Source organism: Mirounga leonina, unplaced genomic scaffold (assembly GCF_011800145.1).
Source record: "Mirounga leonina isolate KUSES-001 unplaced genomic scaffold, KU_Mleo_1.0 Mir_92, whole genome shotgun sequence".
Classification (NCBI taxonomy): Eukaryota; Metazoa; Chordata; class Mammalia; order Carnivora; family Phocidae; genus Mirounga; species Mirounga leonina.
The window spans coordinates 11,906,704-11,921,390 of record NW_023270852.1 but is presented as its reverse complement, the minus strand read 5'-3'; the positions used below and the strand labels follow the sequence as shown (position 1 = coordinate 11,921,390).

Sequence of the window (14,687 nt, the reverse complement as noted above, 5' to 3'; positions counted from 1 at the left end):
CAAAAAAACAAAAAAACCCTTTTCCCATTCAGTAGGTTGCTTTTAGTCTTATTGGTTGTATCCTTCCCTCTACAGAAGTTTTTATTTTGATGTAGTCCCAATAGTTTATTTTTGCTTTTTGTTTCCCTTGCCTCAGGAGACATATCTAGAAAAAAGTTGCTACAGTTGATGCCAGGAGGTTACTGCCTGTGTTCTCCTCTAGGATTTTTATGATTTTAGGTCTCACATTTAAATAGCTAATCCATTTTGAGTTTATTTTTGTGTATGGTGAAAGAAAGTGGTCCAGTTTCATTCTTTTGCATGTAGCTGTCCAGTTTCCCCAACACCATTTGTTGAAGAGATTGTCCTTTTCCCATTGCATATTCTTGCCTACTTTGTCAAAGATTAATTGACCATATATTTGTGGGTTTATTTCTTGGGCTTTCTATTCTGTTCCATTGATTTTTGTGTCTGTTTTTGTGCCAGTACTATACTGTTTTGATCACCACAGCTTTGTAGTATAACTTGAAGTCTGGAATTGTGATGCCTCCAGTTTTGTTTTTCTAAGATTGCTTTGGCTATTTGGGGGTCTTTTATTGTTCCATACAATTTTTAAGATTGTTCTACAAAAATGTTCTTCATATTTTGACAGGGATTACATTAAATATGTAGATTGCTTTGGGTAGTGTAGACATTTTAAAAATATTTGTTTTTCCAATCCATGAACATAGAATCTCTCTGTGTCATCTTCAGTTTCTTTCATCAATGTTTTATAGTTTTCAGAGTATAAGTCTTTCACCTAAATTTTTAAGTTTATTACTAGGTATTATTTTTGTTGTAAATGGGATTGTTTTCTTAATTTCTCTTTCTATTGCTTCATTATTGGTGTATAGAAATGCAAGAGATTTTTTGTGCATCAATTTTGTATCCTGTAATCTTACTGAATTCATTTATCAGTTCCAGAAGTTTTTTTGGTGGAGTCTTTAGGGTTTTTCTGTATAGAGTATCATGTCATCTGCAATAGTGAAAGTTTTACTTCTTCCTTACCCATTTGGGTGCCTTTTATTTCTTTTTGTTATCTGATCACTGTGGCTAGGACTTCCAGGACTGTGTTGAATAAAAGTGGTGAGTGGACATCCTTGTCTTCTTCCCGAACTTAGGGGAAAAGCTCTCCTATTTTCCCCATTAAGTATGATGTTAGCTGTGGGTTTTTCATATAAGGCCTTTATTATTTTGAGATATGTATGTTCCCTCTAAACCTATTTTGTTGAAGGTTTTTATCATGAATGGATGTTGTACTTCATCAAATGCTTTTTTTGTATCTATTGAAATGACCTTTTGGTTTTTACCCTTTCTTTTGTTGATGTGATATATCATGTTGATTGACATGTGAATACTGAACCATCCTTGCATTCAGGGAATAAATCCCACTTGATTGTGAATGATTTTTTAAAATGTATTGTTGGATTTGGTTTGCTAATATTTTGTTGAGGATTTTTGCTTCTATGTACATCAGGGATATTGGCCTGTACTTGTCCTTTTTTGTGGTGTCTTTATCTGGTTTTGGCATCAGGATAATATTGTCCTTCCTCTCATTTTTTGGAAAAGTTTGAGAAGAGTAGGTATTAACTCTTAAATATCTGGTAGAATTCATCTATGAATCCATCTAGACCTGGACGTTTGTTTATTGGGAGTTTTTTATTACTGATTCAGTTTCACTGCTGGTAATCAGTCTTCAAATTTTGTTTCTGCTTCAGTTTTTGTATGTTATATATTTCTAGGAATTTATTCATTTCTTCTAGGTTGTCCAGTTTGTTGGTATATAATTTTTCATAATTTCTTGCAATGTTTTGTATTTCTGTGGTGTCAGTTATTCTCTTTCATTTGTGATTTTGAGTCCTCTTTTTGTTAATGAGTCTGGCTAGAGGTTTATCAATTTTGTTGATCTTTTCATAGAACAACCTCCTGATTTCATTGATCTGTTCTACTTAGTTTCTTTTTAAAGATTTATTTATTTATTTATCTGAGAGAGAGAATGGGAGACAGAGAGCATGAGGGGGAGGATCAGAGGGAGAAGCAGACTCCCCCCTGAGCAGGGAGTCCGATGCGGGACTCGATCCTGGGACTCCAGGATCATGACCTGAGCCGAAGGCAGTTGCCCAACCAACTGAGCCACCCAGGCACCCCTGTTCTACTTAGTTTCTATATCACTTATTATTTCCTCCCTTCTGCTGGTTTTGGGTTTTTTTGGTTCTTTTTCTAGATCCTTTAGGTGTAAGGTTAGGTTGCTTATTGGAGATTTTTCTTGCTGCTTGAGATAGGCCTCTATTGCTATAAGCTTTCCTCTTAGCAAACTTTTGCTGCATCCCAGAGGTTTTGGATTGTTGTGTTTTTATTTTAATTTCTCTCCATGTAATTTTTGATTTTTTTTTTTTTGATGGTTGGCCACTCATTGATTAGTAGCATGTTATTTAACCTCCATGTATTTGTACACTTCCCAGATTTTTTCTTGTGGTTGCTTTCTAGTTTCATAATGTTGTGGTCAGAGAAGATACATGGTAAAACTTTGACCATACCATGATCAAATTTGTTGAGACTTGTTTTGTGGCCTACTATGTGATCTATTCTGGAGAATGTCCCATGTGTACTTGAAAAGAATATGTATTCTGCTATTTTAGGATGGAATGTTCTGAATATATCTGTTAAATCCATCGGATCCAGTGTGTCATTCAAAGCCACTGTTTCTTTGTTGATTTTTCAAAGTAATTATTGATAGGTATATATTTATTGTCATTTTGTTACTTGTTTTGTGGTTTTTGTTGTTTTCCCATCTTTTTTTTTCTCATGGTTTACTGGACTTCTTTAATGATATACTTGGATTCTTTTATTTTTTGCATGTTTATTGCTGGTTTTTGATTTGTGGGTATATATACTAGGTTTGTATATAACATCTGCATATACCAGTCTATATTAAGTTGATGGTCACTTAAGATTGAACCCATGTTTTAGGTATATATTGTCATACTTTACATCTTTTTGTGACTCTCTTGACTGATTTGTACAGATATACTCATTTTTACTGCTTTTGTTCTTCCTACTTTCTTACTATTATGGTCTTTCCTTTCCACTCGAAGAGTTCCCTTTAACATTTCTTGTAGGACTGGTTTAGTGGTCATGAACTCCTTTAGCTTTTGTTTGCTAAACTCTTTACCTCTTCTATTCTGAATGATAGCCTTGCTGGATAGAATATTCTTGGCTGCAGATTTCTTTTTCCTTTCAGCACTTTGACTATATCATGTCACTCTCTTCCTGCCTACAAAGTTTCTGCTGAAAAATTTGCTGATAGTCTTATGAGCTTCCCTTATATGTAACTGTCTTTTATCTCAGTGCTTTTAAAATTCTCTCCTTATCACTACTTTTTGCTACTTTAATTACTATGTGTCTTCATGTGGACCTCCTTGGGCTAATTTTTTTGGGGGGATCAGTTTCCTGGATCTGGATATCTGTTTCCTTCCCCAGATTAGGGAAGTTTTCTGTTATTTCTTCAAATACATTTTCTGTCCCCTTCTCTCTTCTTCTGGGATCCCTATAATGTGAATGTTATTATGGTTGAATCACTGAATTCCCTAAGTCTATTCTCATTTGCTTAATATTTTTTTTCTCACCTGCTTAGCTTGATTACTTTCCATTACTCTGTCCTCCAGGTTGCTAATTTGTTCTTCTGCATCTTCTAGTCTATTTATTCCATCTAGTGTATTTTAAATTTTATTGTGCCCTCCTTTTCTGATTTGTTCTTTATTGCTTTAAGGATCTCACCGATGTAATCTACTCTTAAGTCCATTGATTATCTTGATGATCATTAAATTCTCTATCTCTAGCAGATAAATAATATCTGTTTCATTCAGGTCTCTTGCTGTGGTTTTGTCCTGTTCTTTCATTTGGGACATCTTATCTTACTCTCTGTGTCTATTTCTGTGTGTTAGGAGCATCAGCTATGTCTCCTGCTCTTAAAAGTAATGGCCTTAAAAAAAAAAAAAAAAAGTAATGGCCTTATGAAGTCCTGTAGTGCCCCGCAGGGCAGTGTCCCCTGTTTACCAGAATCTGGCACTTCAGAGGTGGCTCCTAGGTATGTGTGTGTGCCCTGCTGTTGTGTCTTGGCCACTTTTTCCTTCAGTTATCTGCAGTGGTTCTCTTTGCCTGTTGTGGGCAATGTTTGGTCCCTGTGGTGTTAGTGGGCCAGTCTAGGGTGTCCTTGGGCCTCAGTTTAGTCAGATCATGCATTTGTTAAAGATTTAGTAGCACCAAACTGCAGTGTGCTTTCCCTGTTCTGCCCTGAGATTTTGTTGGTGGGTGGGACCTGCAATCACACCAACTGTCTGCCCCCAGCCCACTGCTGTGGCACTCATCTGACTGATGTGTGTAGTTATCTTCCCCTCACCTGAAGGCAGGAGTCACTTTGGAGTGGTGCTGGCCCCTGTTGGGGCTGTTTGTACACTGCCAGGCTCATGGCCCTAGTGTGTATGGGCTCTGGCCAAGAGTGAATTGGAGGAGGTGGGTGCACTGTGCCTGCAAGGTATGCATGCCAGCAAGAGAGGACCTGCCACTGCCTCTGAGACCAGCCCAGCCCAGGTGGGGCATATGGTTTTAACAGGGTGCATGCTGGTCTGCTTTTGAAATGAGATCTGCCACCACTGCAGCTGCTGGGACCAGGCCAGTTCTGCAAAGCACGTGGGCAGGGTGTACAATTTTAACAAGGTGTGCCCTAGTCTTCCTCTGGAGGTGGCCTGCTACTGCCATCTCCAGGACTGAGGCCCCACAAAGTGCATGGGTTGGGAAACAGAGTGTTGGCAATGTTTGTCCTGGTCTTCTGGGGGAGGGGACTGCAGTGCTGGGGCCAAGGCAAGCATGACTGGAAAAGGCAGATCTGCCGACATGTGGGTGGCCAGGGCTTGGTGTAAGCAAGTTTGATAGTGTTGGCACTGTGCTGTATCCTGCAGATGGCCTTGTGTTTGTGCTGGGTGATGGGGAAGGGAGATAGGGTCTACCAGCTCCTTTGTTCCTGGAGGAGTGCCTCAGCAAACCCTGCCCCTCCAGGATGCACTCTGAGATGAGTAACACTCCCTCCAACATGCCCCAGGTGTTTTTTCAAATGGCTGCTTCTATGCTGAATCTTTGAGGGCTGTTTGTCATGCTCTTTAAAGTCTGGCACTCAACTTCCTATCATCCTCAGGACTCTCTCAGGGCCAAGCCAGCTAATTTTCAAAATTCCAGGCTTTAAGTCCCACTGGTTGTAAGAACTCATCAAATTCAGCCCTTCTAGTTTTTGAAGCCAAAGTTTATAGGAATTGGTCTTCCCCATGCAAGCTCCCTGGAGTGATAGTCTGCTTCTTGCCCTTCTCTGCTCCAGTGGCTCCCTCATTCCTGTGGGTGGTCCATGGTCCATTTAGCTCTCGGCCACATCTCTACCCTTCCTACCTTGTCAATGTGGCCTCTTCTCTATCTTTAGTGGTGGTTTGTTCTGCCAGTCTTCAGGTCATTTTCTGAGTTTACACTGATGTGTGTGTTATCTAGTTGTATCCATGGGAGGAAGTGAGCTTAGGGTCTTTCTACTCTGCCATTTTCCCAGCCTCTCCTCCTGAGATTCTATTTTAGACAAGGACTCAGGTTACTAGAAGGATAGCTGTTCTCTCACAGCTTACTACTGCTTGAGTGTAGCACTTTTTGTTCCAATCTTAACAGTTTAAACTCAAGAGAGTGTTTGCTATCACCAGGTGATGCTGTTACTGCAGTCCTGGCCTTCATAACCATCAGGTTCACCAAAGAAACAGAACTAGTAGATAAATGTGAAGAGATTTATTGTAAGGAATTCACTTATGCAATTGTGGGGGTTGGCAAGGCAGGTCCTAAATCTGCAAGGCAGGGCATCAGGAACAGCAGGCTGTAACTCTGGCAGGAGCTAAAGGTACTATTGGTAGATGGATCATCTTCAGTGAACTTCAGTGAAGTTCTGCCCTTAAGGTCTTTCACTTAATTGTCCTGGATAAGTTGGGCAGGCCTAATCCAATCTCCCTTAAAGTCAAATGATTATGGACTTTAATAACATCTACAAAATGCCTTCACAGCAACATTTAGATAAGTGATTGAAAAACTGGGGGCTTATGGCCTAGACAAGTTGACGTATCAAAAATCCATCCCACCTTCCATTTAGATTGATATACCTTTTGACCAACTCCATTATCAACAAGATGTGGTTGGAAGAGCATGGTAGGGATGGGGGAGCCAGGGGCTGGATATGTAATGTGGCAATCTAAGGCATACATCATTCAGCCTTTATTTTCAAAGGATGACTGTTTTTCTATTGGTGGTGTGGAGCCACTTAGGATCTGATGTGTGTATGTTGCAACAGTAATCCTTGATGTATACAAGAACAAGGATCGAATGGGATAGGTTGAGGCCCAATGCATTTAGGAAGCCCCTTTGTAAACCATGCAAGGTGTATAAGAAATTTAACCAAAGGTCTAGAGATGGAGAGGAGGAAACAAGATTTGGGTCACATAAAGATGGAAGAAACAAGTTTTGGTTGATCTAGGTGATTTGGGCCAAATATAAGTAGTTTGTTTCATGGAGGGAATCAGAAAGCACTCTAGTGCAGGAATGCTGATGTTGAAGGTCATTTGATGTAGATTTTCAGTGAATTCCCTGCCAAAGTCTGCTTGCTGGTATCCTGACCCCTCTGCAGAGAAAGTGGTTCAGAGTTCCTGGGGAAATGAGGCAGGGTCAGTGGCTGAGAAGGGCACCAACAAGAGAGGTGTTGGTGTCCAGAGAGTGCCGCCACAGGTCAGTGGATCCTTACCATCCCATCTCCAGTGGACAGAGGACAAGAGGGGCTCCATTTCTTCCTTCATCATTAAAACCAGTACTGAAGAAGGGCCGCAGAGGTCCAGCGAAGGCACATTCAGAGAAGGTATAGATGAGGGAGCCATGGTCAGTGACATTGTAGAAGGAGACCATGCGGGCCTCACAGTCCAGGAAGATCCCAACTTGGCGCGGAGGCACTTGAAGGTGGAGGGGGGTCTGGGGGCAGGTGCCAGCCTCATATTTTTGCTTGTTCCACAGCCAAATGGTCCAGAAGCCATTCTCGGGGCTGAGCAAAAAGTGCCCCTTCCTTTGCACAGAGTCTCTACAAACACCCAGGTCCCAGGCCTCCTTTCCTGTCACATCTACCTCCCAGTAAACCTTTCCAGAGTCAAAGCACTGGGCACCCAGGACCATGGGGTAACTGTCAAATCTGTCCTCATTTTCAGGCACTTTCTGCTGGCTGTCTCCAAGCCTCACTTGTCTCTGATCCTTTGAAAGGATGAGCCACGGATTGGCTGTGTGTGGATCCAGAGTGATGTGTACTGCAGAGAGAGGACCACAGTCAGGATGGGAGAGGGAGGGGAATCAGGAACCCTGGGCCGGTGGTGGGAGGTGACTGTGGCCTCACTGTGGGAGGAAAGGAACCCCAGGCCTGACTTTTGAGGGAACTGCCTCTCTGTCCCTGCCTCACCTACCCTGACCTGCATTTCTCCCTGACCCTAGGACTCACTCTGCACCCTCATCACCCACTTTGTTCCCCAGTCCCACACTCCTGGTACTCGCCTCACCTCCACATGTCCTCAGCATCCTCTTCAGCCCTGGCACGAGGCACACACTCCTCAGGTCTAGGGAGGTGACGTCCAGCTCCTTCAGGTTCCAAGACTCACTCCTGGGGCAAACAGTTACAGACTCTGTCTCCAACTCCTGCCCCACCCTCCTGAACCACGACACTATAACCTCCCTTGTGGATAACAATTTAGTGCAAATTTACAAACACCTGTGTTAGGATCCCGGGGTGGGAGGGCGGGTGGAAGGCAAAAAGATGCAGGACTTGGTTCCTATCTAGGCCTTCCTGGTTACATGGGCCCCCTGAAGCTACTGGACAGTCTATATCTCTTCCCCAAGCCTGAGATAAGCAGGCAAGCACATTGTTTCATTTTACAGGTGAGGCATGTGCTACAGATGGAATCACTTCCGTAAGGATCCCCAAGGAGTCTTGCCCATGCCCCATGCTGCTGGTCTCACACCTGGCTCTTTCTGGGAGATTTGTAACCAGCTAGATTCTTTTTACCCACCAGGCTGTGGACTCAGAATTTCCCGGTTTGTCAGGGTTCACTTTGTGAAGCTCTTATAGTCCAATTACTTTGGGCAACTCACCAATTGAGATGCCCATTAATTAGCTTCAGACCAGAAAATATTTTATGGATGATTGGGTCTTTGAAAATAGGGAGGAGAATGGGGAAAACATCAGTGCATGTTTTTCTAACTCAAAAACCTTTTCCACAGGTATGTATGCTTCCTGTCACCCTCTCCTCTTACAAAGAAAACCTCTCCTTACCTTCCCAGGACACTTTTCACCTCCTGAGGAGAAAAGAGATAGAGTGTAAATTCTGGATCACTGGTTTCTCATGGAGACCTCAGTTCTGTGGGTGAGGTGATGCCCCCCTGAAGCCCATGGGACATTGCTCTACCCTATTGTTCCTCTGGGCCAATACCAGAAATATTTCTGACCAGCTTGGAGGAGAAAGGGTGTGGATATTTGTGGGGTAACCAGGGTAACTGGCATGGGTATGACCTATAGCGAGGGGAAGGATGACCAGTTTAAGGACTCTGATTCAGAAGACAAATCAGAAAGCCCAGATTTGTGGGTAGAGGAGTGGGGGGACAGTGGAAAGGAATAAGTAGCCCAGCCTGGCTGAGGCCCAGAGACAGTCACAGGGTGAGAATGGCCAGGTCACGATGCACAGAAACTGCTCCATCTCATTTGCAGGCTTGTATTGTTTGGGAAGGAAGGGCTCTGTTTTACGCTGGAGTTAATGCTACTTTCTCATGCATGTGAAATTGAATCATTTGAGAATATGCTGTGGCAGGACTTAGGAGCCCTTCCCTGGGAACGGACACACTCCTAGGCCCAGTCAAAAGTGTTAGAAAGCATGGCTCAGTGTTGGGCAGAAGCAAGATTTAGAGAATGAGAAGAAACAAACAAAATATAAAAAACACAAGAATGGCTTCATGACCACATCTGACAGAGACCTTGAAAAGGTTGGGGAAGAGAAAAACTGCAGGAGGTTAGAGCAGAAGGAACTTTTGAGACCCTCTGGTCGACAGTTTCCCAAAACAAGGCAAACATATTAGGGGATGAGAGATGATTTTAAGTAGAACACACGTGGGTGAGGTTTTTTAAAAAAATAGTTATATGCTTACCTTAATTTTAGCTCTGCCTCTTACTGTTTGGGTGAAACTGGTCAAGTTACTCAGCTTTAGTCTCTAAGTTTCTCAAACTCTCTGCCCCTCTGTTTTCCCATCTACAAAATGGGGATAACAGCACCCATACCTCACTGCATTGTCATGACAGAATGAATACATTGAAGCGTGTCCTATGTGCTATTTAAGAAATGGCCATTGTTGTCATGAAAATAGAAAAAAAAATCCGTAACATATTAACACAGGATTTCGTGGCTATTAGTGCTTAGGGCAAATTTCCTTTTATGCTAAATTTCTTCTGATGAAAGAGTGAGACAGGTCAAGGAAACAACATGCTAACAGGATCTGGGTAGTCCACAGAAATGCCAGAAGTGTGAAGATGATACATCGTGACTAACGTCTGGGGAATCCTTGTTATTCAGTCCACTTCCTCCCGCTTGTTTCACAAATGGAGAAAGTAGGTCTAGGAAAAGAAAAGCACTTGCCCTAGAATGATGGAGACAATTGGTGGCAGGGCTGGGGCTGGGCTACTGTCTCCATTTCTAGGGCCGTGTTTTCAGTTACATGTATGAGAACTTTCCTATGGCCAAACCCTCATGTAGAAGCTTTTGTTGTTTCTCTCATTTAATCCTCACAAAAATCCTTTGGGATATTTAATATTATACTATCCACTTAACACATGAGAAATCTGACACTCGGCAAGGTTAAGGAACTTTCTCAAGGTCGTGAACCTTGTATGTGTCAGAGCAGGCTCTAACAGGGATGCATGTTCTTTTTAATTGCCGCAAGGAAAATTCCCTCCTAAATCGGGACCTTTCCAGGGCTTGAATGCAAACCACTCATGGGTCTGAATTCCGGTTATTCCAGGCACCGGGTTTCCATTTGCTGATGCTAGAGCTCCCCGAGGCTGCCCGTTTTTCAGTTTCTCCTTGGGCTGCAGGGAAGGGGCCGGCTCACCTGCAGCAGCTCCAGGGCTGAGCCTCTGCTCCTCCTTTCCAGCTCCATGACCAGCTCCTGCAGAGCTTGGCTCTTCTGGGCCAGCATGGCCTCAGCCTCCCCCAGGATTCTCAGCTGTTCCCTCTCCTCCGTGTCTAGTCTCTGTAGTTGCCGCTGTTCATCCATAGCCAGGAAGTTTCTCTGCTGTACAAACTCTGCGTGAATCCTCAGTTTGTGTGTCTCAACCTGGCTCTTTGGTGTCAATGGAAAGAGAAGGTTTTGATCAAAATCTCCTCAGCTTCGGGAAGGAAGGTGTTCATGTCTATTTCTATTCCCATAGACTCAGCACTCTGGGTCTCAGAACATATGTACGTACACATACTGTTTTGCTGGGGAGGTGCGTGGGTGAGGCCTCTGGGCTGAGAGGGAGATGGGATTATGGGGGGGCCCGCTGTAGCTGCCCCACAACCACAGCTGTACTGCCCGTGGTATCAGACTTTCTATGGCCTCTTTCAAAACCTAGTTAGCCCCCAACGGTGCCACTCTGTCTTCATATCTCTGTGGGTTCCTGAGAGAGTGACCCGTCCCCACTGCCAACAACCTCCCAAACACAGGCTCACAACACTGTTCCTCAGTCCTGAGGAAAGGGAGTCTTTGGGATAATCTTTGCTTGTCCTCTCCTGTTAGTGACTGAAGGTCACCCGATGACACAGAATGACTCCTTTTGCCACCACAGTCTGACTTACCCTTCTCTGATCCCACATCTTCCTTTTCTGGGCTTTGCCATGAGTTCCCTCCATTCCTCTAATCCCTGACTGCCCCATCTCCCAGTTAGAGGCAGAACAAGCTTTAGTTGTCCATTCTACTTTGGACCAGTGATCTGGACACGGTCAAGCAACTACCTGCTCACACTGGTTTTTCTGTCTGACCTTGGTCATTCCCATAACTCTGTTCCTCACAGCCCTTGTCATTTCCTGACAGGTCTAGCCATTGGGCATCTCTCCTAGGGGACCTCTGTCCCAGACACAAAGGCAGGGGTGCTGTCATGTTTTAAGACTAGGCTCAAGGATCAGGAGCTTTAGGGTATGTCTTGTTCCTCTTGGCACCTTCTTCTAAGACTCTTGATTTTTCTGATTGGGAATTTTCTCCTTTTTAATCTCCTCTATCAGGAGACCTAGAGAACAGCTGGTTCTTGGAGAGTGAGATATACTATCACTCCCCAGATGCGCATAGCTATGGTTAGGGCTTGAGACCGGGACCCTGGACTCTGCCCTGGCTTCTGATCTGAGATTCCCTTTGGGACGCGACACTTGCCTTCCAGGCTGCTCTCTTTGTTGCAATATTCACTTCCAACTCCTCAGCCAACTCCTGTCCTTTTCTCAGTTTCCCTAATGCCACCTGTAGCTTCTCCTGCAGAGAAAGATAGATTAGTGCCCAACCAGACCAAAAAGTGGGGTGGGGTGGCATGAAGATGACCACCATGCTGGTACTTTGAAAAGCCTGAGTGCAGAGAAAGAGGGAAGACTACGGTCTGACTGGGGTAGGAATTCAGCAGATGTTTCTTAAAAATACAGCCATACTGTTGGGGGGGTGGTATGGGGTGGGGCACTACTCATTCCTAATTAACCAGGAGGCTACAAGGAAATGTGATCCTTGCAGCATTTTCCCAAGCATATTCCCTGCTCCTAGGGAATGAGAAAGTTGTGCTGAGCTTGCAGTTCTGCTTAAATTAGACATGGAAGGTGGGAGACCCCCTACATTTCCCCAACCCCTCCACTCCACAGGCGACTCTGCCTCCCCAGCTCTGGGGAACAAAGCACCCCCCCCTCCCAGGGACACATCTCCCTTCTACCTGCTCATGCCTCTGTGCTAAGGCCTCACCTGGTATTCCCGAGCAGCCTCCTCAATAGGGACCATGTGGTGGTTACGGTGGCTCTGGGACTGGGAACACACCCAGCAAAGGGTCTTCCCATCTTCCTCACAGAACAGGTGCAGTTTCTCTCCGTGTACCTTACACTGCTCCCCCTGTGTGCCCTCCTTGGCACTCTGGCCCATTTGTTTGAGGTTGTCCACCATATTAGCTAGTGGCCAATTGGGTCGGAAGTTTCGGAGCAAGAACTTGTGCTTACATATAGGACAGACGCCGCCCCCATCTCTCCCGACCTCAGAGATGCACTTGTGGCAGAAGCTGTGGCCACAGTCAATGCTCATAGGCTCCACCATGGGATCCAGGCAGATAGGGCATGTGACTTCCTCCCACATCATTGCCAAGGGCGCTGCTGAGGCCATAGGGATAGTGTTCTTAGTAAGCAGCGCTGTGGAGATTCTGGGGTAGCCTAGTGGGGAGACGAGAAAAGAAAGAAGGTAAGTGTTGTGTGAGAAAAAACAATCCAAAGGAAAACATGAGGATGAGTGAAGTGGAAAGGGTGAAAATAAGACCAGAACATTAACTTGAATAATAAGAGCTTCTCCTCTCTAGTCTCATCTACTTATCTAGTCAGACAGAAGGCGAAACTGAGTCCCCCAAAGAGACTGTGAATGTTGAGAACTTCAGTGATAAAGCTGTTTACAGCTCTATTTTCATCATGGCCATCTCTGCTTCATCCTCTGCTCCCAGGCTTTTCCTGTTCATCCTCTCCCCTCTCGGGTCACCAGTCCCCTGCTGAGCAGCTCATCATCAATGATAGGGGACATTTACTATGCACACTCCATGTGCCTGAGAAGGTGCTTCATGCTTTGCAAACATCATTAATCTGCACAATAATGGCAGGAATTATATATATCTGTGATTACGTACATATTTATTATATATGTGTATCTGTATGCATATATACCTGTAGGTATGTATGGGCTTCCATGTTTGTGTTTCTATACACACAAACGTGTGGTCAAGCGCTCCCTGGGTTCTCCTCTCCTTCCTGGGAACCTGGTAGCTGTCTTCATTGCCTCTGGGGCACGGACTCCTATGTTTCTAACATCTGAAACCATCCTGCCCCTCTCTAACTCTAACCCTAACTCCTAACCCTCACCCTCAGAGGGGAACTGTCGACGGGAGTCCCTGGCCCATGCTCCGGGCTAGGATGCCGCCCCGGTTCGGCCCCGCTCAGGCGGCAGCAGCAAGGCGGCCCTGGCCCCTTCCTCCTTCCGGGTGGCTTGGAATTCACTTTCACAGCCGGGCCCCCTTCCAGGCAGGCTGCCAGCCGCGGCCGGGGCGGGGGGGCCGGACTGCGGGGCTGGGGCTGAGCGAGCCCCACTGCGAAGGGAGAACTGGGACTACAGGCTCTAGGGGTGAGCAATGGATGGAAGGGGCCCTTCGAAGCTGGGGCAGGGGAGAGCGGTCCCCCAGCCAGGGCTGGGGCACTAGGGTCTGGGCGAGTCACTCACCTTCTCAGGGTACTGAGCAGCCGGCAGCAGGTTCCCTACTTCACTTTCGATTTCCCGTCGGAGTCCCGTCGCCCAGGAGGCGGGCCGAGGGGCGGAGAGTGGGAGGAGAGGGCGCTGCGTGAGGCGGGGCAGAGCTCGGGCGCCGCAGGGGGCGGAAGCCCCGGGCTGGCCCCAGAGAGAGCTGCGCAGCGTTTCGTCCTTGCTTCGCCCTCCCTCCCGTGTCCTCAGATTCTAATAAGATAAAATATCGCATCTGAAAGGAGACAACATGATTCTTCCATCTGACACTGGTCATCATTACTCCACACCAACGTGTTGTGCCGTGCCCACGTCTGGGAGCTGCTCTTGGGGAGGTTTGGAGGGCGACCACAGCGCCTGGAGCTCTCCCTTACACGCCACCCTCTGCTTCCTACTTCCAGAAACAAGTCCTTCTGAGGAAAGACTTGATATTCTTTTAACATCAGGGGGTGAGGGATTTATACCGCATGACCCCAAGGCAGGTGTCACGCCGGTGAGTGGTAAGAAAGGAATTGACATTTAGTGGGCACCAACTGTGTACTTGTCACTGAGCTAGGGATTTTCTGAGGTTTTTTTTATTTTAAGAATTGTAGTAAAATATAACAATTTGCCATCGTAACCATTTTCAAGTATATAGTTCAGTGGCATTAAATACATTCACTTCATTGTGTGACCATTCGCACCATCCATAGAACTTTTTTCATCTTGCCCAACTGAGACTGTTCAACAATAATTCCCCCATTATCCCCTCCCCTCAGCACCTCGCAGCTACCATTCAATTTTCTGTCCCAATGAATTTGACTTCTTTAGGTGCTCCAATATAAGTGGAATCATACAGTATTTGTTCTTTTGTGACTGGCTTATTTCACTTAACAAAACGTCCTTAAGGTTCATCCATGTTGTAGCATGTGACAGGATCCTTCCTTTTAAAGGCTGAATAATATCCCAAAGTCTGTATATGCATTTTGTTTATCCATTCATCTATGAATGGACACTTGGGTGGCTTCCATCTTTTGACTATTGTGAATACTGTTGCTAGGTCAGGTTATAGGATTTAAGCCACATAACAATTTAGTGATTGAGGAGTT

General features: G+C 45.2%; 1 protein-coding gene across 1 annotated transcript; it reads right to left on the bottom strand.

The window, feature by feature from the left end:
- Window positions 1-5,500: 5,500 nt before the first annotated feature.
- On the bottom strand, window positions 5,501-13,687 carry TRIM21 (tripartite motif containing 21). The gene is made up of 7 exons (XM_034995181.1): window positions 13,582-13,687; window positions 12,079-12,533; window positions 11,512-11,607; window positions 10,219-10,449; window positions 8,396-8,418; window positions 7,626-7,726; window positions 5,501-7,379 (listed from the first exon to the last, which is right to left on the bottom strand). Exons 2-7 carry the CDS (start codon window positions 12,484-12,486, stop codon window positions 6,829-6,831), a joined length of 1,410 nt encoding a protein of 469 aa, XP_034851072.1. The 5' UTR covers window positions 12,487-12,533; window positions 13,582-13,687; the 3' UTR covers window positions 5,501-6,828.
- Between the last annotated feature and the right edge of the window lie 1,000 nt (window positions 13,688-14,687).